We start from the raw sequence: 23,000 nt of genomic DNA, 5'->3' as shown, positions 1-23,000 counted from the left end.
AGGAGAAGGTTGGGGTGCAGGGGGGAGTGAGGGCTCTGGCTGGGAGTGTGAGCTCTGGGGTGGAGCGGGGGATGAGGAGTTTGGGGTGTGGAGGGGGCTCAGGACTCGGGTAGAGGATTGGGTGCAGGGGGTGAGGACTTCGGCTAGGGTTGAAGGCTCTGGGGGTGGGGCTGGGGAAGGGGGTTGGGGTGTTGGGGGTGTGCGGGCTTTGGGGTGGGGCCAGGGTTGTGGGGTTTGGGGTGCAGGCTGTCCCAGGGCTGCAGTGGGGGAGAGAGGACTCCCCCCAGCACTCTTTCACTGCAGCAGCTTGGGGCCGGGGGAGAGGCGTCTCTCCCTGGTTGCGCAGCTCTGGTGGGGCTGGGCTAGGCCTGGGGAGGGGCTGCTCTCCCCCAGCTGCTGCAAGTCCAGGGCAGGTTCGCACTGGAGCCGGCGGGGAGAGGGCTCCTCTCCCCACCGGGGCAGATCCGCATTGGGGGAGACACATCTCTCCCTGTCGCAGCCCTGAGCCCCTGCGCGAGGCTTAAGAGGCAGTGGTGCAATTTACAGGCAATTTAGGGAACAATTTACCAAGGGAAGTGGTAGATTCTCCATCTCTCTAAATCTTTAAATCAAGATGCGATGTTAATTTGAAAGATAGATTCTCGTTCAACCTTAAATTATTGGGTTTAATTCAGGAATTACAGGTTGAAATTCTATGGCCTATGTTGCATGGGAGGATCAGGGGTTCCTTCTGGCCTTGAAATCTACAAATTGATTTCTGTTCACTTCAGGTAATCAAATCACACCATATTAACTTGATTTCTTCGTAAACCTAAGCACACGCTTTCATGATTGAAATGACCTATGTAGACATCTTGATCATTAAGAATGAAAACAAAATGCTATCTGGTTAAAGCATTATCTTATTTTAAAAAATAATTAAAATGGCATAATGATGACTAAATTTTCTAGTATATAGTAAGCAAAAAACAACCCAACCAAACAAAAAAATGATCATTCCTACGATGGCTCTGATGCAAATTCTGATACTGAACTTGGTAGACCTACTCAATTCTTTCCCAAAATGGTATAGAATTTACTGACTGCTAAATAGAGCTCCATCCAGTCTGTTTTGTATTTAGAGAGGGTCATGGCTAAGTTGGGTCTTTAATGGTGCTGGATCCAAAAAGACTCAGTTTTTCACTAAATAAATAAGAATGCAAAGAATTACTCACTCTGTGTGATATTGGTGCAAAGTTGTATGAACACTAAGGAAATAAATTGGGAAACAACTTTGAGCTGTACTTATTTTGGTGAATTACATTACAAATGCCAGCTATAATTGCTAATTGCAATATTTCCTACAATTTACAAGGCACATATCTCAGTTTATCCTATCCAAACATATTGGAATATATTGGCCTTGGGAACAAACATTGTGAATCTTGCAATTTATTACTTTCTTTTCCAAACTTATTACCAGACTTTTCCCCTCTTCTTAATATAAAGATTGAAAAATGCAACCGATTGCAAACTCATCAGAGAACTGTTCTGGGCCTGACTACAAAACTGACAGCTCAGGGAACATCTTGTAAAGCAGTAAAGTGCAACAGTGCTTGCCAGCAAACAAATTACATGAAGAGATTAAAAATGGAGATGGCTTTGATTTTTATACCAAAAATCCTACACTGGTATTATACTTGCAAAATAAGTGTTTGCACAGGTAAACCTCTGTAAAGGTTTCTTTTTTAAGTGAAGTTTGATTTTTTTATTATTATTATTATTATTTAATTGTTTTTCAGGTCGCTATGCTTTCCAGGTCTGGAAACCACTGGAACAAGTATTCACAGAAACAGCAAGGAAGATTTCAACCTCTGTAAGTTTAGAGATTATTTTATCATAAACAATTTAAAATTATATTTAAAATCACAAACATGATTTAAAATTGAAGAGAAACATTTTAGGATATCTAGTTAGGTTTTCCATTGCAAGATTATTCTCAACGCTACATGCTCCAGTGCTTTGTTCGGTGTAGTTTTAAATGCTTTCAGATGAATTTTTCTCAAAAGATGTTGGTGAGATCCAAGGTATGAGTTTAGTTCCCTAATTTGACTTTCCTAGTCTCAAAATTGTTTGCCAGAGAGTGTATAAGGAATGTAATCATGGCCCCTTTAGCTATGGCAAACTTCTAGAAGGATCCAAATGACTACCCGTGACCTAAGATATCACTTTAAATGGTGGAAAATAAAAATCTCTAGTCACTTTTCTTTCAGACATGGCTTATAAAAATGTAAACAAATTGCTGGGGAGGTTTGTCGTGGTAACATGAAAAAGAATTGAAGCCTGTCTTCTCTCGGACACATCAGTTGTGCTTTTATCCAGTGTGTTCCAGCTAACAGGTGCCTGAATTTTTACCCAGATTACCTCTTTGTGGTATCTTTTCCTTCATTCTGTTATGTGCGTCAGTGGAATCTTTGCTGTGCACTCTCCTTAATATCTAATCTTGGCTTCGGTGACTGTGTCCTCTCCTGGAATCTGAGCTAACAAAGGTTTCTCCCATTCCTCTCTGTGGAAGCAAAGTCCCACTAAGGGGGATATTTGTTTGTTTCAATGGATCCCTTCAGAGGCCTCAGGATATGGACACTTCCGTATTCTTCGCAGTCTGGAATGCTCTCTCTGCAGGGGGCATGTTGACGTTTAATATTCAGCGCAAAGCATATTGGATATTCAAGTAAAAGCAAATCTTAGTCAGCACCACTTCCCCTTTGTGATGAGATCAAGGGCAGCAAGGTCTCTTCACCCTCCCATGCAGAGCTGCAGAATTTAAATAAACACAAAAGCAAGCAGCAGGTCATAGATTTTTCTCACACAGTGCTATAATGGCACTTCTGTACCAATGTGGATGGGGAGCAAAGGTGGGTAAGTCATGGAGCTTAGAAGAAAGAAACAAAATTGTGGAATCTAACTTTTGTGGGTACCATTATAAAATAAATTCTTACTGTTCAGGGACTGGAAATTTAGGATGCGCTGCAAGTGTATAAGTGCACATTCACTTACACACATACAAAGGATAGGGCTGACATCAGAATCCATACACTGTCTGAGTCCAGCTGACGGGTGGACTCTTTCTTGCTCTGTAGGTCTAAAAGATGCACTCAAGTCAAAGTCCCCCTCTCCCCGAGCTTAGACTACTCTTGTGCCTAGAATAATGTCCTCTTCTTCTTCGAGTGCTTGTTCACGTTGATTCCAATCAGGCGTGCGTGCACTGCGTGCACAGTTGCCGGAAACTTTTCCGGCAGCTCCCACTGGGTCGTCTGTGGAGCCTCCTGGAGTGATGCCTTCATGGCACTCAATATATGACCCTGCTGACCTGCCCCCTCCTCAGGTCCATCTTACTGCCTGTGACAGTTGTCGGAAGTGCGAGTGGCTTGCTTGCAAGTTCTCCTCGCTTCCCCTAGCTTTCTAGTATAATTTATCTCAGTAGTTTATAGTTCTAGTTTGATTAGTTAGTAGTAGTTTCCATTGGAAGTGTGGGGGGATTCCCCCTCCATCCCGACCTTTCCCCCTGGGGACCTCAGGACATGCCTCGATCCCTGGAGTTCAAACCCTTCAACAAGCCTGTGCCAACTGGTGACACTTGTTTAAAGTGTATGGGGGAGGCTCACCAAGCCGATTACTACAGGATTTGCAAGGGTTTTCTACACAGGACCAAAAAGGAGTGGGATTTCAGGTTGAAGGCGACTCTTAAATTACAGTCCACCTCAGCACAGCAGGACCCGGCATGGAGCTCCTTGGTGTGGAGCACGCCGGCGTCGGTGGCAGAATCGGCACAGTGGAAGATCTCTGAGCACAGAGACTCGCGGCACTGCCGATCCCTCAGGCTTAAGATTGTGGGAACTGCCCAGCACCAGTCCCACTCTCTGGCGCCACAGAAGAGGCACGCCAAGCAGGGTAGAGGCGGATCTCCTGTGAGACCCTCCCCGGCAGTCTAGGTCAATGGGGCACATCCCAGAGGGGGAGACCTGGCCCAAAGACCCTTGGAGTTGGCACTGGGAACTTCAGACCCTTGAGCCTGGGGCCGTTCGACTCCCCAAACCATATAGTGGAGGAGGTGAGGCTACCATCCACTCCGGACACCTTTGAGGCTGCATAGGACCTCAATGCCGTGACTGTACTGCAGTCCCCCGACTCTCCACAGCCAGCCCCCAGGACTGCCAAGGCTGCTACTGTCACATGGTAAGCCAGTAATGATGTGCCTGCCCGTGTTGCCAGGTCATCGATCCCTGGCACTGGAAAGGGGGTGCCGCTCTCGCTTGCGGCACTGGTCAAACTTGCGGCACCGGTCGTTGGATCGTCAGCGGTCCGACTCCCAGCGCCAATCATCATCGCGTCCCCGATCCTCTTGGTACAGATGGAGGTCTTGGCACTTTCCTGGCAGCACCACTAACCCAGCCAGCTCTGATCAGCACCGCCATGGCCCTCTAGATCCCGGCCTCCATCCCCCTGGTGGCCAAGGGGGTAGCACACACATACTTTGTTCCCTCCAAGCATTACAAATATCTATACTTCCGCCCTCAGCCCTGCTCCCTGGTGGTGTCTGCGGTTAATGAACTTGAAAGACAAAGGCAGCAGGGACCCACACATAAGTCCAAGGACTCTAAAAAAACTCGACCTTTTTGGTAAAAAGGTCTACTCCACGGGGGGCCTACAGCTCAGGATTGCTAATCAGTTGGTAGTCCTGAGCAGATATAATTTGAACTCATGGAACTCCATGCTCAAATTTAAGGAACTAATACCATCAGAGTCCAGGAATGAGTTTGGGGCCATTGTGGAGGAGGGCAAGACAGTGGCATGGACCTCTTTACAGGCCTCACTGGACGCTGCTGACTTGGCAGTGCATGCCTTATTCTCTGGCATAGCCATGAGGAGGACCTCATGGCTTCAAGTTTTGAGCCTGCCCCCCCCCAGATCCGACAGACTCTGCAGGACGTGCCCTTTGAAGGGACAGGATTATTCGTGGAGCAAACAGACCCCAGGCTACACAGCCTAAAGGATTCAAGGGCGATGATGAAGTTGCTGGAGATGCATACCCCAGCTTCTCAGCGAAAACACTTTAAGCCTCAAACCCCCTCAATATCCTTATCAACCTCACCCTAGGCAAGACTTTTCTAGACGACAAGGTAGGAACAGCAGGCATAAGCCATCTCCGCCCTCGTCATCACAGTGCCAAGCGTGCACCCCCTTGGCCTCCAAGTAGGTCTTTTGAAGATGCACGCGGGGACGACGTGCTAGACTGTATAGCGGATCCTCAACCCTGCTTTCAGAATAGTCTATCCCACTTCTATCCTGCATGGTCCCAAATAACATCGGACCGCTGGATTCCCCACACTATAGAAGTGGGATATTCTGTCCAGTTCTGCTCCTCCTCCCGTCTCATTCCTGTCCCTCTTCAGGGACCCTTCTCACGAGCAACTCCTTATCCAGGAGGTGCAATCGCTTCTTGCCATAGGGGCAGTGGAGGAGATTTCTCAGAAGCTAAAGGGCAAAGGGTTCTACTCCAGCTATTTCCTAATCCCCAAGGCAAAGTGGGGGTCTCAGATCCATTCTAGACCTGAAAGGGCTCAACAGGTTCATGGTGAAGTTGAAGTTCCACATGGTCTTCCTCAGCACTATCATCCCTTCCCTGGATCTGGGAGACTGGTATGCTGCCCTTGACATGAAAGACACGAACTTTGATGTAGCTATTCGGCCAGTGCACAGATGATTTCTGTGCTTTGTAGCCAGCTATAAACACTCTCAATTCACGGTCTTCCCCTTCAGTCTGTTGATAGCCCCCTGAGTGTTCACCAAGTGTATGTCGGTTGTAGCAGCATTCCTCTGCAGGAGGCAGGTGCAGGTGTATTCCTACCTCAGTGACTGGCTACTCAGGATGTGTACCAGGGAGCAGGTGGAGTCTCAAGTCCAACTAGTCAGAGCTACTTTTGAGAGGCTGGGACTCCTCAGCATGAACAAGTCAACTTAGTCACTGACTCAAAGATTAGAATTAATCGGTGCAATGCTGGACTTGGTGCAGGCAAGGGCGGTCCTGCCAGAGACCCAATTTCAGACCATGACAGACATTATCCAAAACCTCAGGAGGTACCGGACCACTACTGCGAGGGGATGCCTGAGTCTCCTCGGCCACATGGCAGCCTGTACTTATGTGGTCTGGCATGCCAAACTGAAGACTCAGACCACTTCAAGCTTGACTCGCGTCTGTATGCCGCCTAGGGCTCGACGGTCTGGCACCATGACCACAGATTTCAGGCTAAGTACTTGAGTCCCTCCAATGAGTCCCCTTCAACAGCCCCCAGCTGCTCTTGTCCCTAGTAATGGACACATCAGTTCTGGGTTGGGGGGCGCATCTGGGAGAGCTCCAGACACAAGGATTATGGTCGCAGGACGTGCTCTCCCTGCATATCAATATCAGAGAGCTCAGAACAGTCTAGCTAGCATGCCAAACTTTGCTATCCCGGCTCTAATTCCAGGGTGTGGCAGTAATGACGGGCAACACCTTGGCCATGTTTTATGTCAACAAGCAAGGTGGAGCCCGCTCTTCCCCCCTATGTCAGGAAGCCCTCAGCTATGGGAGTTCTGCATAGAATGCTTCCAGGTGAATGGAGTGGGCTGTCTCCCAGGTGTGCAGAACAAACTAGCGGACAATCACGAGTGGGCCATGTGTCCGGATGTCATATATTCCATTCCAAAGGTAAGGGTTTCCCCAAATCGATCTGTTTGCTACCAGGAGCAATAGGAGGTGCCCAATGTTTTGTTCCTTTCAGAATCACAGCCTGGGTTTGATCTTGGATGCGTTCTTGCTTCCCTGGGGAGACTGTCTCATGTATGCCTTTCCACCATTCTCACTCATGCCCAGAGTACCGCTGAAAATCTGCAGAGACAGAGCTGTAGTAATTCTGCTGGCCCTAGCATGGCCCCGTCAACACTGGTACACCACGCTTCTGGAGCTGTCAGTGGACACTCCTCTCGTGTTACTACTCTTCCTCGATCTGATCACGCAGGATCACGGTCACTTTCACCATGCGGACCTTCAGGCCTGCCATCTCATGGCTTGGAAGCTTCATGGCTAAACCCAATGAGCTGTGTTCGGAACCAGTAAGAAAGGTCCTGCTCGGCAGCAGAAAACCATCCACCAGGTGAATCATCCACTTATCTAGCCAAGTGGAAGCGGTTCACTTGCTGGTGTACCCAACATCACACTCCTCCACTCCAGGCGTCTATACCACTCATCCTGGAGTACCTTCTGCACCTCAACCAACAAGGCCTGGCAGTGTCATCCATCAAGGTTGCTGCTGTCTCGGCCTTCCATCCAGGCATGTCTGGACATTCCATATTTGCTGACCCTGTGATAGGGTGTTTCCTTAAGGGCCTGGAACGGCTATATTCTCGGGTTAGACAGCCTCTTCTGGCATGGGACCTTAACCTGGTCCTCTCCAGATTAATGGAACCCCCATTCGAACCACTGGCATCTTGCACCCTTCTCTACCTGTCATAGAAGGTAGCCTTCCTGGTCACCATCACATCAGCCAGGAGGGTGTTGGAGTTAAAGGCCCTTGCTTCCAATCCACCCTACCTGGTCTTCCACAAGGACAAGGTGCAACTCAAACCTCACCTGGCTTTTCTCTCTAAGGTAGTGTCACAATTCCATACTAGCCAAGACATTTTTCTACCTGTCTTCAATCCCAAGCCCCACAACAGTACCCAAGAGCAAAGGCTGCACTCATTGGATGTTTGGCAGGTATTAGCATTCTACATCGAGCGCACAAAGCCATTCAGGAGGTCGAACCAGCTGTTCGTGGCGGTGGCAGACCACATGAAAGGACTCCTGGTCTCTTTCAAAGATTATCTTCCTGGATTCCAGCCTGTATCTGCACACATTAGGCTGACTCCACAAGGGCAGAGGCTTCGGCAGCTGCATTCCTGGCCCAGGTCCCGATACAAGAAATGTGCAGGAGAGCTGCTTGGTCCTTGGCGCATACGTTCACCTCTGACTGTGCTATCACACAACACTAAAGATGATGAAGCTTTCAGCAGAGCAATGCTCTAATCTGCGATTCCTTAACTCCGACCCGACCTCTGGGATGGAGCTTGGAAGTCACCCGATTGGAATCGACATGAACAAGCACTTGAAGAAAAAATGGTTACTCACCTTCTTGTAACTATTGTTCTTTGAGATGTGTTGTTCATGTCCATTCCAATACCCACCCTCCTACCCCTGTCAGAATAGCCAGCAAGAAGGAACTGGGGAGAGGCCGGGTCAGCAGCGTCATATATTCAGCACCATGAAGGCGCCACTCCAGGGGGCTCCACAGCCAACCTGACAGGAGCTGCTGGGGGAAAAATTTTCGACAACTATGCACACGGTGCACGCACACCTGATTGGAATGGACATGAAAGGTTTTTTTTTCCTCCCTTCAAATTCTTTCTTTAAATCTTTCTTTTGGCTAGCTTTGCAAGGATGATCTTCAGTCAGTGCAGTTTCTTTCTTCTGACTTGTCCTCCTCTATTTGCAAACTTAAAAATTTCAAGCATCAGACTCAGCATCTCTCACATGTTAAGTGTTTGTTTGTTATAACCTTCATCCCTCTGTTCTTTTTCTTGTTCGCCATTATTTCCTCTGTGTGTCTTATTTAGATTAATTTTGCCAGGGCAGGAACAATAGCTTTTGTTTTTCTCTAAAGTGCGTTATAAATTTATGGTCCAGTATGCATTAAAAAATGTCTAACAGTCAACCAACATTTTCTGGCATTTCTGTTTTACAAGTATCTTCTTTCTCTTGAGTATCTGTGTTGGGATATGTTTTCCCAGAATGTATCAATTTAATTATTTTCTGCCTGTGACTCAGAAGATGTGGGTAAAGCAGAACAAAACTGATTTTTCCATCTTCCAACTATGAAAGGAGAGAGCATATAGGGTACTTTTTCCCTAGGATCCTGCAGAAGCCCCTGCTGCCCAAATTCCTTTGTGCTCTATCTGTATGGTTTTTGTGAAGAAGGATTCAAAGCTAGAGAACATAATAAGGTAGTTCCTTCTAGTCCCCTCTGCCTACAACATATTGCTTTCTGGACGGTGTTGACTACTGAACTAGTAGCTATCACAGCAATAATTACTGCTGCTCTTGCTGCTGGAGAATACATTTAATAGTTGCATAGTTGTCTATGGTTAATGTTATAGGAGAGACTAGCAGAGCACATGGAAACTTTGGGACCCTTGGGTATGGGCCGTAGTTCCCTGTGGTTCACCTCCGGCTCTGTATAATCAGAGATCTCACCCTAATCCTAATTTTATTTGTTTGTAACAATTCCCAGTTAATTACATTCACAGATAAGAGTAAACAACATATTGATTTTCTTCCAGATCACTAACTGAACCCATGCTGAGTGATTATTAAATGGTCATTTAAAATGCCTGTATCTTGCGTCTCTTACCTATTTTTTTATGTAAGCAAAAAGCATGTATAGTCAACAATTCTGGTAATCTTTTAATTAAGATTAGTAACTGAAATCTATTGAAATTTACTTTGAATCACTACTTTCCATTTAACTATAACTTACTGCAGTTAAGTATATATACATAAGTAAAAACACTACCGTAGTCCAGCCTTCAAGTTTCTACTGTAATATGTTATTTCAGTGAAAGGATTAGAGGAATTTTGGGGGGAGGGAGGGTTGTTAAGTGTTTACCTCACCTACCATCTCCTGTAATGCGGCTTTTCCAGAGAAACACTTTTTTTCCAGTTAACTTAGCTTTTCAAAGTGTCATTTGCCACTGATGTCACTAGTGCGGCTTACACTGTTCTGCTAATTCTGTGGTGACATGAGCCTGTTGTCATCAAAAAGAGTGAAACATTAATTAATCATTGGTTTGCATTACTGAGGCAGATATTACCATTATTATAACTTCAGTCACTTTTCAAATAAGACATAGATAAAGAGTTATTTCAGTGGCACTACCTTGTTGAATTGCTGATGCATATGAAGACTGAGCTATAACCATATTAATTCTAAGGCAAAATGAATGTCCATGGCCCTCAGTATGCACAGTCATGGGAATTCCCTCTTCCACAATGAATATATCCCCTCTTTAGCAAACATGGAGTACTACAATAATTAGTTTGCAATTCTCTCCTTTCCGGTCGGAGTTTGGGATTCTGCTCAGTCAGGCTGTCATGTGACTGTCAGAGTCTAGGAATGAGATTGGGGGATCACATCTTCTGTGATTCATATAACTCAAGTCAGCCGTTCTAACGCTATGTGTAAAGTAAAGATGTTAAAAAGTCTGGGAAGAGGAAATGAATCTTGGGATTTGTAACATATGCAGTGTTACAGTGGTAACAGAGTGCCACAATAGGTTGTATCGGGACATCTTTTTAAAGGGTGACCTTTCTAAGTTCTCTAAAATTGACTTGCTTAGTTGGATTTCTTTGAAATTTGGCATACTTCAGGAGGATGCGTGGTAGAGTTAGTGAGCCAAATTTTGAGTCATTTGAGCATGGGATTTCAGAGAGAGAAGCCCTGAAAAATGCTGAACGTTTGTTTTGTTTTCTCAGCACTAGAGATCAAACTTTTGATGATGTGATGTGGGTCAAAATAGTTTCAGGCTGTCAAGATTTACCCAAGCTAGTGCATGGCACCCACTAAATCATTTTTACACTGTGAATGTGCCAATACAGAAAAACAGCTAGTGGGTTTCCATTCCTGCCATTTTGCCCGCTTTAAAGCTTAATTCTTGTAAGTGCTGTGAAGTCTGAACGGTGAATTGGATTGCTTTGAAATTCGGTGTGCCTTGTGAGGGTGCCGGGGTAGGGTTAGTGATCCAAACTTGGAGTCATTTGACCCACAGGTTCCTGAGTTACAGTCCCTGCCAAAAAATAGTTTCCTTCTGCTGCCTTGTTCTGTTTCACTGAAAAGTACTGGTGACTAGATGAATCACAGACCTCCTTATGGTTGTGAATTCACCCATCCGTTAATGTAACTAAGGTTAAGTTCCTCATTTCTCTCCCCCTGTTGTCCCACCCTCCTACAGTGACAAAAGGAGTTTTGGACTGAGTGGCTGGAGGTTGGGTACAGTTTGAGTCATGGGTAGTAATTTCATTTTGGGGGGTGAGGTGTGTAATCAAAGAATTCAAGGAAAGAAAATTGGATATGTGAATGCTTTCTGGGAGGGGAAGTGCATTGAAGGGTGGAGGAGTGGGGGAATATGATGAGAGGGGTTGGGGCTGCAGTGAAGAGAACAGGGTTATTGGAAGGGGCATGGGTGGTAGAGGAAGGGAAGAGGTTGGGGGCTCAAGTGAGGGAAGTGTGGCACTCCACAGCTCTGCCAATGCTCCCTCACCCCAGTGCATGCCACAGCTTTGCCATTGCCTCCGAACCACCCTGCACCTCCCAAAGCCTTTGGGGAAAATTTAGAGATGTGAATTCTTCCGGAGAGGGATGGGGTAATTAGGGGGAAGAGAAATGGGGGAAAGGGAGGAGAGGGGTTTGGAGCTGCAATGAGGGGAAGGGAACGGGGGTGGGAGATGAATGGAGGTGGGTGTTAGGGGAGGGAGGCTTGGGGATTAAGGTAGGAGTAGTGGGAAGGGGGACAGTGGGTTGAGAGGCAGGGGGACTGTAGGAGAATAGAGGCAGGGATTCTTCCTTCCCATGTATGTGCCCAGCTATGGGGGGGCTTTTTCCCTTTTAGGGGGTCCTGAGCCTGCCCTCCTCATATGAGCCAGGGTCTAAGGCCTTGCCCCTTTGGGCGTGTCTGAGCCCTTCTGGCTGCCCCAGCCAGGATCTGTGGAGTATGTGCCCACCTACAGGGGTTGGACCCCCTCTTCCCCACCGTTGCCCCCATGTGAGCCAGGATCTGGAGGAGTATTCTCCCTTTGGGTGGGGAGCTGAAAACAGGCATGCTTCATGCATATCAGAGGCTCTCCCATACTCAGGAGGGCGATATAACACCTATTGAGAAGAATGGAGCAATTCACATGTCTCAGAGCTATTGTTTCAGGTTGTATTAATCTCCATGAGGTGTTCTCATTCAGCTGAAAACACCTTATTGAGATGAATTGGTCACTTCACACATTTCAGAGCCTCCTGTGCTGCAGATGGACGGGCACAGGAGCCTTTTCCATCCATTGTCCATCCATCTTTCCTGTTTAGAGAAGGATGTTTCTAAGCGCTCTAAAATCTTTGTGCTTGTATGGAAATTTGCTATGCTTTGTGGGTGTGCGGAGTAGGGTTAGTGACACTTCCCCCACCCTTGGGGTTTGAACTGGGGTTCCAGATATATAAGCTCTGAAACAACAACATTGTTTTTCTAATGGTTTCTAATGGGGTTTGCACAGAACTAGTGAGCAATCTATTGCTGTGTCATGGGTCAGATTGATCTCTGTTGCTCAGTTTTACCCAAGTAGTGCATGGCAGCCACTAAGTCTTTGGGAGACCCAAATTTTGAATTTAAGTTCACTTTTTCACTTGCATAGATGGTGGATAGTACTCTGAACACATTTGCACAAAATAGGAAAGGGATAGAAAATATGATAATCCCCCTGTGTAAATCCATGGTACGCCCACACCTTGAATACTGCTTGCAGTTCTGGAAACCTCATCTCAAAAAAAAATATATTAGAAGTGGAAAAGGTACAGAGAAGGGCAATGTAAATAATTAGGCTTATGGAACAGCTTTCATATGAGGAGAGATTAAAAAGAGTGGGACTGTTCATCTTGGAAAAGAGATGATGGGGGTGGGGGGAGATTAGAGGTCTATAAAATCATGAATGGTGTGGGAAAAGTAAATAGAGAAGTGCTATTCTACATAACACGCAACTGGGGGATCTTCCACTGAAATTAATAGCAACAGGTTTAAAACAAACATAAGGAAGTTCTTCACATAATGCAAGTTAACCTGTGGAACTTGTTACTAGGGAATGATGTAAAGGCCAAAAGTATAAATGAGTTCAATAAAACAGATAAATTGGCTGTGGTTGTGATACGAGGAGATCTGTGTTTTGCACCCTCTGAAACGTGTGAGGAAAGGGAAGACCTGCATGTGTACCTCCAGGATGCATCACTTTTATGTAGAATGGTGTAGGTTATGTCAGTAGCAAGGTACAGGGCTTTTATTAAATGGCAATTGTCCAGTAGTGAGGTGGAATAGGAGAGGATTCTAATGCTTTAATGATGGTTACATGAAAGTGTAGGTTGAGATGGTATCCTCTGAGTAAGTGTAAGGGAGTTGTAAAAGGCCGAGAAGTGATTCTTAAATTGTACACATGTGGTATTCTTTCTGGGAAGTTGGCTGTATGAGTGAGTGTACACTAGGATCTGGAACCTCCTGAATGTTATAGTGCCAGGAGCCAGTGTGAGCATGTGCATATGGATACGTTGCTTGAAGAGGGCAGGTGGTGCAGGCAACTCTTTCTTCCCCCCCCCCCCCATTTCCCCTTATTTTAGCCTTTAATACTGTTAGATGGAATCCTGTGGCTGAGTGTGAATGGGTGGTTAAAAGAAGGTGAAGAGCTTGTATATTTCAGCAACTGTGGGGTTGGCAGAATTAAAGTGTGTGTGCTAATGGAGTGGAGGGTGTTGAGGCATTTCCTGGTTTTCAGAAGTGTGAGTTTTGTTCAACTCAGGATACGGCAAGGGGACAGCATACCATCAAGCAACCGTAAATCTGTATTAACATAGTTTTTCCCCCATTAAATATTCTTAATATCTAGCAGAATATATATAGTGGCTCTTTTATTTTGTGGAGTTATGTATTGTCTCTTCAGTGAGAGATTGTGATGACTTGGGGATACTGAAACACCTACACATTTTATAAAAACCATAGCTTCTATACAGATGGGGTGTGGTGATTAGTCTAAAACATAAGGACACTGGAATATCTCTTATTGGTGCAGAAATTGTAACAGAAAGGTGGGTTACGTGAGTCGGGGAAGGTCTTTAAAGATGTCACAGCCCAAATAAATTTGGCTTCCCTATCTGACAGCCTTTTTTTGGAGATTGTTGAGGGAAACCATACACTTAGAGTGGGCCTAAAGCTATTTACCATTTTCTTTTCACCTTTTAATAGAGTTCATGCAAGAAACTGAATTAACTCTCATGGGCTGTATAGGGCACAACGTGTAAGGAAGACATGCCTATGATTAAATGGTGCCCAGAATATCAGAAGTAATCAGGAAGTGGAGAGCTCACTTGTGTGATCTTTCCAGCCCAGCAAGGATTGCAGATGTGGTAGGCTGATTTTAATATTGTAAGGTGCCTGAAATGTCCTTCCCTTATCACTTTGAGGAGTTTTCCTAACAGGGAAATACCAAAAGTAGCACTGCTTCATGAAAACACTTCACTATTTTAGTCCAAGTAGCACGTGTAAGTGAGATGAGTAGTCAAACCTCTCTCTTCTTTGGTAGCTAGAAAACTGCCTTTCTACCTCTTTTTTAGGAATGTTCTGTCCCCACTTGCCCATGCCTCTAACCTAGACAAAGATGACTTTTAGTCTGATTTCTTTTGCTTTAAAAAGGAAGCTTCAAATCTCTTTAGGACTGGGACTTTCATTAAAAAAGGGGCTGTTTGTGCCATAAGCATCCCCTGAGAAGGAAACCATTATCCTTAATGACCTAGCTGTGATTTTAAAGGTCCAAGTCAGCCTGAGTGTCTTCCTCTCAAAAGAACAGGGCAAACACTTGTTTAATGCCTTTTGGAAACTATAAAGATCGGGGCTCCCTGAAGTAAACAGTCTAAGCAGGGACTGTCTTTTGTGTATAATACCTAGTGCAGTGGGGTCCTGGTCCATGACTAGGGCTCCTAGGCGCGAATAAGAAGAATGTTTACAATTATAAAAAGGAGTTTGTATTTTGTCTTGCAGCCATACTTCTCAGGCCAGTGATGGGCAGCCTGCGGGCCACATGCGGCCTGTTGGGGTAATTCACTGGAGGGCCGCGAGACAGTTTGTTTACAATGACCATCTGCAGGCACGGCCGTCTGCAGGCACGGCCACCCGCAGCTCCCATTGGCTGGGAATGGCGAACCGCGGCCACTGGGAGCTGCAGGCGGCTGTGCCTGCAGACTGTTGATGTAAACAAACGGTCTTGCAGCCCACCAGTGGATTACCCTGATGGGCTGCAGGTTGCGCACCACTGACTTAGGTTGTGATCTCAAGTTAATGAGTACTGGTCAGTACCTCAAATGGAGCCTATTAAAGGCAGGGGTAGGGTTCTGTGGGAGAAGGTGGAGATAATTCGGGACATAGCAGACTTTTCTCCATCAGCACTGAATCAGTATCCCATTGTCACATTAGAGAGCTATGCTAGAGATGATGCCTAACATTTTCAAAAGCACCTAAGTACCAAAGTCTCTTTTGAAAATGGGACTTAGTCTCCTAGATGCTTTGGAAAATAAGTCACTTAAGTCCCTCTTTCAAAGAAGACTTAAGTGCTTTGGAAAATGTTACCTGTGATCTTTTACTACTTCTCCCCCCAGTTATTAGGTATCATTGCCAAGTTTCTCTTTAGGCGGTAATGTTCTACTCTCTCTCAGGGTCTGATCCAGTAGTTCTCAACCTGTTTACCATTGTGGGCTGCATATACAGCTCTTTGTGTTATGTGGGCCACATCCACGCAATATATATGCCACCCTACCTGCTGTGGCTGCCCAATTGGCCACATTTTCCTCAACATCTTCTCCCAGACAGTAAGGGGCAGTGTTAATCCCACCCACCGAGCCATGGGGGATCGTAGCTGGAAGCCACAATGGGACAAATTTCCACCCCGCACCAGCTCTCCCACCGGAGACAGGACCTGCAGGGCAGCCTCCAGCTCTGGCTGTGAGCTCTGGGTCTGGACATGGCCAGCAGGGGCTGGGCAGGTGGGCACTGTCTTCTGCAGGCAGTCCAGGGTGCACTGCAGCCTGGAGCATGCTCATCCTGCCCCCAGAGGTGACACACAGCTGTGGCTAGTGCGGGGGCACTTGCCACCCCCCCCCCCCATTTCTGTGGATGCCTTTGGCACGGATGCCCAGAAGCGAGGAGACAGCTCTCTCACTGGCAGGGGCGCTCAGTCATCCCCTTTTCTTCTCTCTGCCCCATCCTTGTATCCCCTTCCTCTTCCCACCCCACCCACCTTTCTCTCCCCATTGTCCCTTTCCGCCGTCCCACTCTCCAATCCCCATCTCTTTCTTTTCTCCCTGCCCCATCCCCTCTCTCTTCCTCTCCCCCTGTCCCATTCTTCCATCGCCTATCCCCTTCTCTTCCCCCTGCCCCATCTGGCTGTATTTCAAGGAATCCCTGTTGAGGTTACAGGGACAAACCATCCCGATGTGTCGAAAGAATAGTAAATATGGCAGGCGACCAGCTTGGCTTAACGGTGAAATCCTAGCGGATTTTAAAATAAAAAAGAAGCTTACAAGAAGTGGAAGGTTGGACATATGACCAGGGAAGAGTATAAAAATATTGCTCGGGCATGTAGGAATGAAATCAGGAGGGCCAAATCGCACCTGGAGCTGCAGCTAGCAAGAGATGTCAAGAGTAACAAGAAGGGTTTCTTCAGGTATGTTGGCAACAAGAAGAAAACCAAGGAAAGCGTGGGCCCCTTAATGAATGAGGGAGGCAACCTAGTGACAGAGGATGTGGGAAAAGCTAATGTACTCAATGCTTTTTTTGCCTCTGTCTTCACGAATAAGGTCAGCTCCCAGACTGCTGCGCTGGGCATCACAACATGGGGAATAGATGGCCAGCCCTCTGTGGAGAAAGAGGTGGTTAGGGACTATTTAGAAAAGCTGGACGTGCACAAGTCCATGGGGCTGGACGAGTTGCATCCGAGAGTGCTAAAGGAATTGGTGGCTGTGATTGCAGAGCCATTGGCCATTATCTTTGAAAACTCGTGGCGAACGGGGGAAGTCGCGGATGACTGGAAAAAGGCTAATGTAGTGCCAATCTTTAAAAAAGGGAAGGAGGAGGATCCTGGGAACTACAGGCCAGTCAGCCTCACCTCAGTCCCCGGAAAAATCATGGAGCAGGTCCTCAAAGAATCAATCCTGAAGCACTTAGGTTGGATATTAGGAAAAACTTTTTCACTAGGAGGGTGGTGAAACACTGGAATGCGTTACCTCGGGAGGTGGTAGAATCTCCTTCCTTAGAAGTTTTTAAGGTCAGGCTTGACAAAGCCCTGGCTGGGATGATTTAATTGGGGATTGGTCCTGCTTTGAGCAGGGGGTTGGACTAGATGACCTCCTGAGGTCCCTTCCAACCCTGATATTCTATGATTCTATGATCTCCTTCTTTTCCCCCTGCCCCATCCCCTCTCCCTTCCTCTCCCCACTGTCCCACTCTTCCGTCACCTATCCCCTTCTCTTCCCCCTGCCCCATCCCCTTCCTCTTCCCTCCCCATCCTCTTTCCTCTCCCCTCTGTCCCCTGCCCTGTCCCACTCCCCCATCCCTTTCTTTTACCCCTGCCCCATCCCCTCTCTCTTCCTCTCCATACTGTCCCCTGCCCCTGTCCCACTCCCTCCTGCCCCATTCCCTTCTCTTCCCCCTGCCCTATCCCATCCTTCTTCTTTCCCCACTACCTTGCCCTGACCCCGCATAGGCACTCACTATTGTACAGAAACAGGACCCGGCACACGTAGAAGAGGACAATGACAGGCACCAGGACGCAGGAGGCAGCATCCCAGAGCTGCCAGCCTCCACCAGGGAGAGGCGCAGAGTGAGCTGGCACAGTGTGGGAAGGACAGAACCTGTGCCTCTCACCGCCCACCCTGACAGGCTGAGCAGAGCAAGTCCTGCTCAGCACCCCCTATTTCTGCGAGAGGTGGTGGGGGCAATGCCCCCCTAAACTACGCCTATGGCTGGCATGGGTTGATGGCCCAGTGCCTTCCCCCACACGTGGTAACTGGGCACCTGGCAACCCTACCATTTGTCCTGGAGAGGGAAGAAGCATCAGGCTGCCACCAGAGCTGCTCCCCTGCCATGGAGAGCTGCTTTGCCTTCCCTGATGGCATTAGCGCTCCAGCAGGGCTCCATGATGCCATCTACCCCTCAGCTGGCCCTGCCCTCTGCTGGGACCGGCAAACTTTGAATTTTTTTTACCACACAGCTGGGTCTGGGCTGCAAGTGGCCCGTGAGTTGAGAACCACTGGTCTGATCCAATGGCCGTTGAAGTGATTGGGAGGATTTCCATTGACTAGAGTGGGCACTAGCAGGCCCTGTGTGCTCTCTGAAATTTTATTTGATACTAAATTCTCTGCCTTTCTAAAGCCGTAATGTTGCGGTGTATTAGCTCAGAGGTGGCTGCTTTTTGGTAATAGGTGAAGCGTCCCTCTTGTGTAAGCAGTATGGTTTGGGAGACTATCTGCTCCTAATCTTAACTATGAAGTTTGCTTAGATACCGTAATAGGTGCCTTATAAGTGCATGTAATTTAAATGAGTGTTTGTAAATTCATTTGGGATGAGGTGCTGTATAAATATGACACATTTTATTATTGGTAATTACTAGGTATATTTAGTAGCTAACTGAAAACATGTTTCATTAAGTGCCAGGCATATTTTAATTGTGGATAAAAAGCCCAGTTCTGAAGCCAGACTTCAGTTTGATGATAAAAGAATGAAACTTACTTTTTGTAAAGCTTACTTGTTGATAAATTTGGCAGTTAACAAAACTTCAGTCTTCTTAACTGACTTCTGGGTTCCAGCGCCCAATAGTCAGGCTGTCTTGGAACTACATCTGTTGTCTCTGAGGCTCGTTTGACTTAGAGGGTTGCGGCTGTGCGATGCTGGACTAGTCCCTAATTCTTTTTATTTAAAAAAAACAAAACAAAAAAAACCCACTGATATCTTTAGTTATGCTATGGTATTTCAGTAATTTATTTTAACACACTTACGGTTGATAGGCATCAGTTTTATCCTCACTCCATTCCCTGGACAACTACAGTTTTTGCTTTAAAAAAATTTACCACACCTCACTCTCCAAAACAAGTTTTCTCTTTCCGTTGTTTTAAACAGTGGTTAAAATCTCAGTTTCTGATCTGGGAAAAAACCAGCAAATAATCCCAAATGGCAGGGAAAGTTAAGCTGGCATGAATTTATGTGCACATGAAGCCCAGGGCTGTGCTCATGTGCAATTTCATTCTACCCAGCATTTAGACAATTAGGGTTCCCCTGCCAAGGGGCAGGGAGACTCTCAACCCTACAAATCAATGGCTGCAACAATTAATGTCTTTCATTATCAGTGTGACACTGTAAAAACACAAACTGTAACTTTTAAGAGGTCAGATTTTCAGTGTTTGACAGAGTTCCTTTTAAACCATATTTGTTTTGCAGTAGTTTCATCACTTGAAGTGAAATCTAATCAAATGCTAATCAACCTTGTTAAGGTAATAGAATAGCATTGAGATCATGACACCTATGTACGTGGAACTAATTATTTTCCTCTCTCTCTTCCCTCCTCCTCCTTCCATTCCCCCATAGAGTTTCTCATCATACTATAAAGGAGGATTTGAACAGAAAATGAGTAGACGAGAAGCTAGTCTTATTTTAGGCATAAGGTAGGTGTGCTGCATTAATACTGTTTTTGTTTTATCACCAAACTGAATGAAGAAATGTAAGGTGAAAGAATAGGGCTATATGGTGCTCACAGTTGTAACTTGTTAACAAAAATTGTGTTCCATATGCCATTCTAAGGTTGTATTTTGGTGGGAAAAAAAACATACAATAAAATGGGCAGCCACGCAACTTTTGTCATACCTTCAGGCCACTTACAGCAGTAGAGGACAAATGCTGTAAATATAAATCAAAACAACACATACTATGCTGATCAACATGATCTACTCTGATCTCACTAAAAATCAAGATTTACAATACTGTGGATTGTATTAATGCATCAGTAATGCAGAAAGCAATTCCATTGAGTCTGTCATTTCAAATGTATGTGTAATCTCTCTTCACATCTTTTTTATTGTGGTTAAAGGAATTGAGGATGCTATACAACGTATTAGGATGAATTTAAGGGTGAGCGTAGGCATGTGTAACTTAAGGATAAAACACATTACAGGGATATTGTGATTATCCCCAATACCAAGCATTACAAACCCAGGCAATTAAGAGTTAAGGTTACACTTAAACATGTTTGGATTTCTTTTAACATATGGAAATGGATAACTGAGGCACCCAAACCACCTTTATTCTTCCCTATAGCAACTCCAGGAAGGCAGGAAAGGGTAGGGCGAGTCCTGAAAGTCTTTAAAAACAGTTTAGCATTTGTGGCCCCAGATAAGATTAGATTAAAATGTTTTAATCATAATTGCATGATTATTGCAGGAAGTCTCTATAGGCCAGAGTTAAGATTGTTTGGTTGCCTTAACTGTGCAGTTCAAACATGTTAACATGTCTGGATTTTTGTTTGTGTAACCTTAACATTAATTAGACTTTAATTACAGGAATGTTGTAACGATGCCATATCTAACCCTTATTAATCCAGGCAATTGAGAGTTAAGGTTACATTTAAAGTTAATTACAACATTCCCGTATCTTTAACTGATATGTCCCAAAATTATGTCCTCCTTGATATATTTTTTGTCTTGCAATTTCCTTAGGTTTTGAAAATATATATTTCATACATGCACACTAAACAAGAAATCCAAAGAGAATGGTACCACGTGGTATTTTGGATAACTTAAAGATATGCGTTAGCAACCTTAAATCACTTATTAAAATTAAACTTATGGGTAGATTCACTGGTACCCCAGAGTAGTGCATTGCAGTTAGAGCTTACTGGTCCATTTAGATGGCTTTTAAAGTTGGTTTGCTTTGACAGAACAGTTCATAGCAGTTGATGTACTGGTGATTCTGGACCTTAATTCCCAGTTGAATTATTGTTTCAGAGGTCTGTGTTAGAGAACTGGTGCTATGTAAAGGAGGGATGGGAGATCCCAACCCCATAATTCCAATGTCCATGCACTTTAAAGGTATCCCTTATGCTCTGTTTCAGTTTCCCCAGTTAGTACTATCTTAGTGTGCAGTGGAGAAAAGGCAAGAATGCCATCCCGTGGGGAGCCTTTTAAAGTACTGATGCCCCAGCCAGTATGTGGTCAGAGAACCTTTACTTGCCCCAATTGTCACTTTTCTCCTTAATCTGCCAACAAGAATTTTGAATTAGGGCTGTCAATGAATTGCAGTTAACTCTCGCGATTAACTAAAAAAAAATTAATCACAGTTTTAATCGCACTGTTAAACAGTAGAATACCAATTGAAATTTATCACCTTTTTTTATGTTTTTCTACATTTTTAAATATATTGATTTCATTTACAATACAGTATATAAAGTGAGCACTGTCTACTTTGTATTTTTTTATCACAAATATTTGGCACTGTAAAAATGGCAAACAAAAGAAATAGTATTTTTCAGTTCACCTCATACAAGTACTGTAGTGCAATCTCTTTATGGTGAAAGTGCAACTTACAAATGTAGATATTTTTGTTATGTAACTGCACTCAAAAACAAAGCTATGTAAAAGTGATAACAGGCGTTTGCATGGCACTATTGTAGCCAGTATTGCAAGGTATTTACGTGCAATATGCTAAACATTCATATGTCCCTTCATGCTTCGGCCACCATTCCAGATGATGTACTTCCATGCTGATGATGCTCATTAAAAAAAGAATGCATGAATTACATTTGTGGTTGAACTCCTTTGGGGAGAATCATATGTCTCCTACTCTGCGATATATTCCATGTTATAATGGTCTTGGATGATGACCCGGCACATGTTGTTCCTTTTAAGAATACTTTCACTGCAGATTTGACAAAACGCAAAGAAGGTACCAATGTGAGATTTCTAAAGATAGCTACGTCACTCGACCCAAGGTTTAAGAATCTGAAGTGCATTCCAAAATCTGAGAGGGATGAGGTCTTCAGAAGTCTTAAAAGAGCAACACTCCAATGCAGAAACTACAGAACCTGAACCACCAAAAAGAAAATCAACCTTCTGCTGATGGCATCTAACTCAGATGATGAAAATGAATATGCGTTGGTCCGAACTGCTTTGGATAGTTATTGAGCAGAACCCGTCATCAGCATGGACGCATATCCTCTGGAATGGTGGTTGAAGCAAGAAGGGACATATTACTCCTGGGGGAATTCTGCCCCAATTCATATCATCTGCAGATTTCTTTGCTTCCCCACAGATAAATGACTTTCCGACAGGGAAGCTGCAAGAGCAGTCATGCACCACTCTCTAGCAGCACAGGTACATTGTTTCAGGCACCCAGAGCAGCCAGCAGAGAGGTTAATCACCACGGGGTTGGGAACACCGCAGCCAGTGGCTCCTACCCTGAGCCGGGATCAGCTACTAGTCCTGTCTGGGCGGGAGGCAGGAGAGGATAGGACTTCCTCTTCCCCTGCAAGGAGTGGGTGGGGCTGTGTCAGACCCATGCTCAGAAACCTCACCTAGCTGCATGAAGCTCAGCATCCTCCCCTGCTTCCTACCCTCATCCCTCCCCATACAAGGGGAGGGGTCATTGTACAGGGAGCTGCTCCCCCTATCCACTCAACCCCCGTGCTTCCAGACCTCCTATACCCAGACACCCCCGCTTAGCCTCGCCTTCCATACCCAAAAAACCCATTGAACCTCAACCACTGTACCCGGAGCCCCCCTGCACCCAGACCCCCCGCCTCCAGACCCTCACCCCTGCACCCAGACCACTCCCCACTGAGCTCCCTGCACTCAAACCCCCACCTTGATGCACCACCCTGAGCCCCCACATCCAGACCCCCACATCCAGACTGACAGATGCTGAATTTCTTAGAGGCTAATTTTAATGAATTTTTAACTCACACTAATTACTGGACTTGTAAATTCTCAGAAAATCCATTCTGTGCCCCCGAAATAAACAACAATTTTGTGGAGGCTGTGTACATAAAACTGAGGATTAATTTGTACTTTAAATGCAAAATGGAACTCGGCATTAACTATGGAGCAGTAACTGGTGTC

At 45.6% G+C, this 23,000-nt stretch overlaps 1 protein-coding gene across 3 annotated transcripts in view; it reads left to right on the top strand.

The window, feature by feature from the left end:
• DNAJC15 (DnaJ heat shock protein family (Hsp40) member C15) overlaps positions 1 to 23,000 on the top strand; it is a 55,038-nt gene that overhangs the window by 14,729 nt on the left and 17,309 nt on the right. For all 3 annotated transcript variants that reach the window (XM_077811871.1, XM_077811862.1, XM_077811852.1), the window contains 2 exons: positions 1,782 to 1,855; positions 19,480 to 19,556. In XM_077811871.1, coding sequence (XP_077667997.1) covers positions 1,782 to 1,855; positions 19,480 to 19,556 — 151 coding nt within the window. The remainder of the gene's footprint in view (positions 1 to 1,781; positions 1,856 to 19,479; positions 19,557 to 23,000) is intronic.

Source organism: Eretmochelys imbricata, chromosome 1, assembly GCF_965152235.1.
Source record: "Eretmochelys imbricata isolate rEreImb1 chromosome 1, rEreImb1.hap1, whole genome shotgun sequence".
Lineage (NCBI taxonomy): Eukaryota > Metazoa > Chordata > Testudines > Cheloniidae > Eretmochelys > Eretmochelys imbricata.
This window is presented reverse-complemented; position numbering and strand designations above follow the sequence as displayed.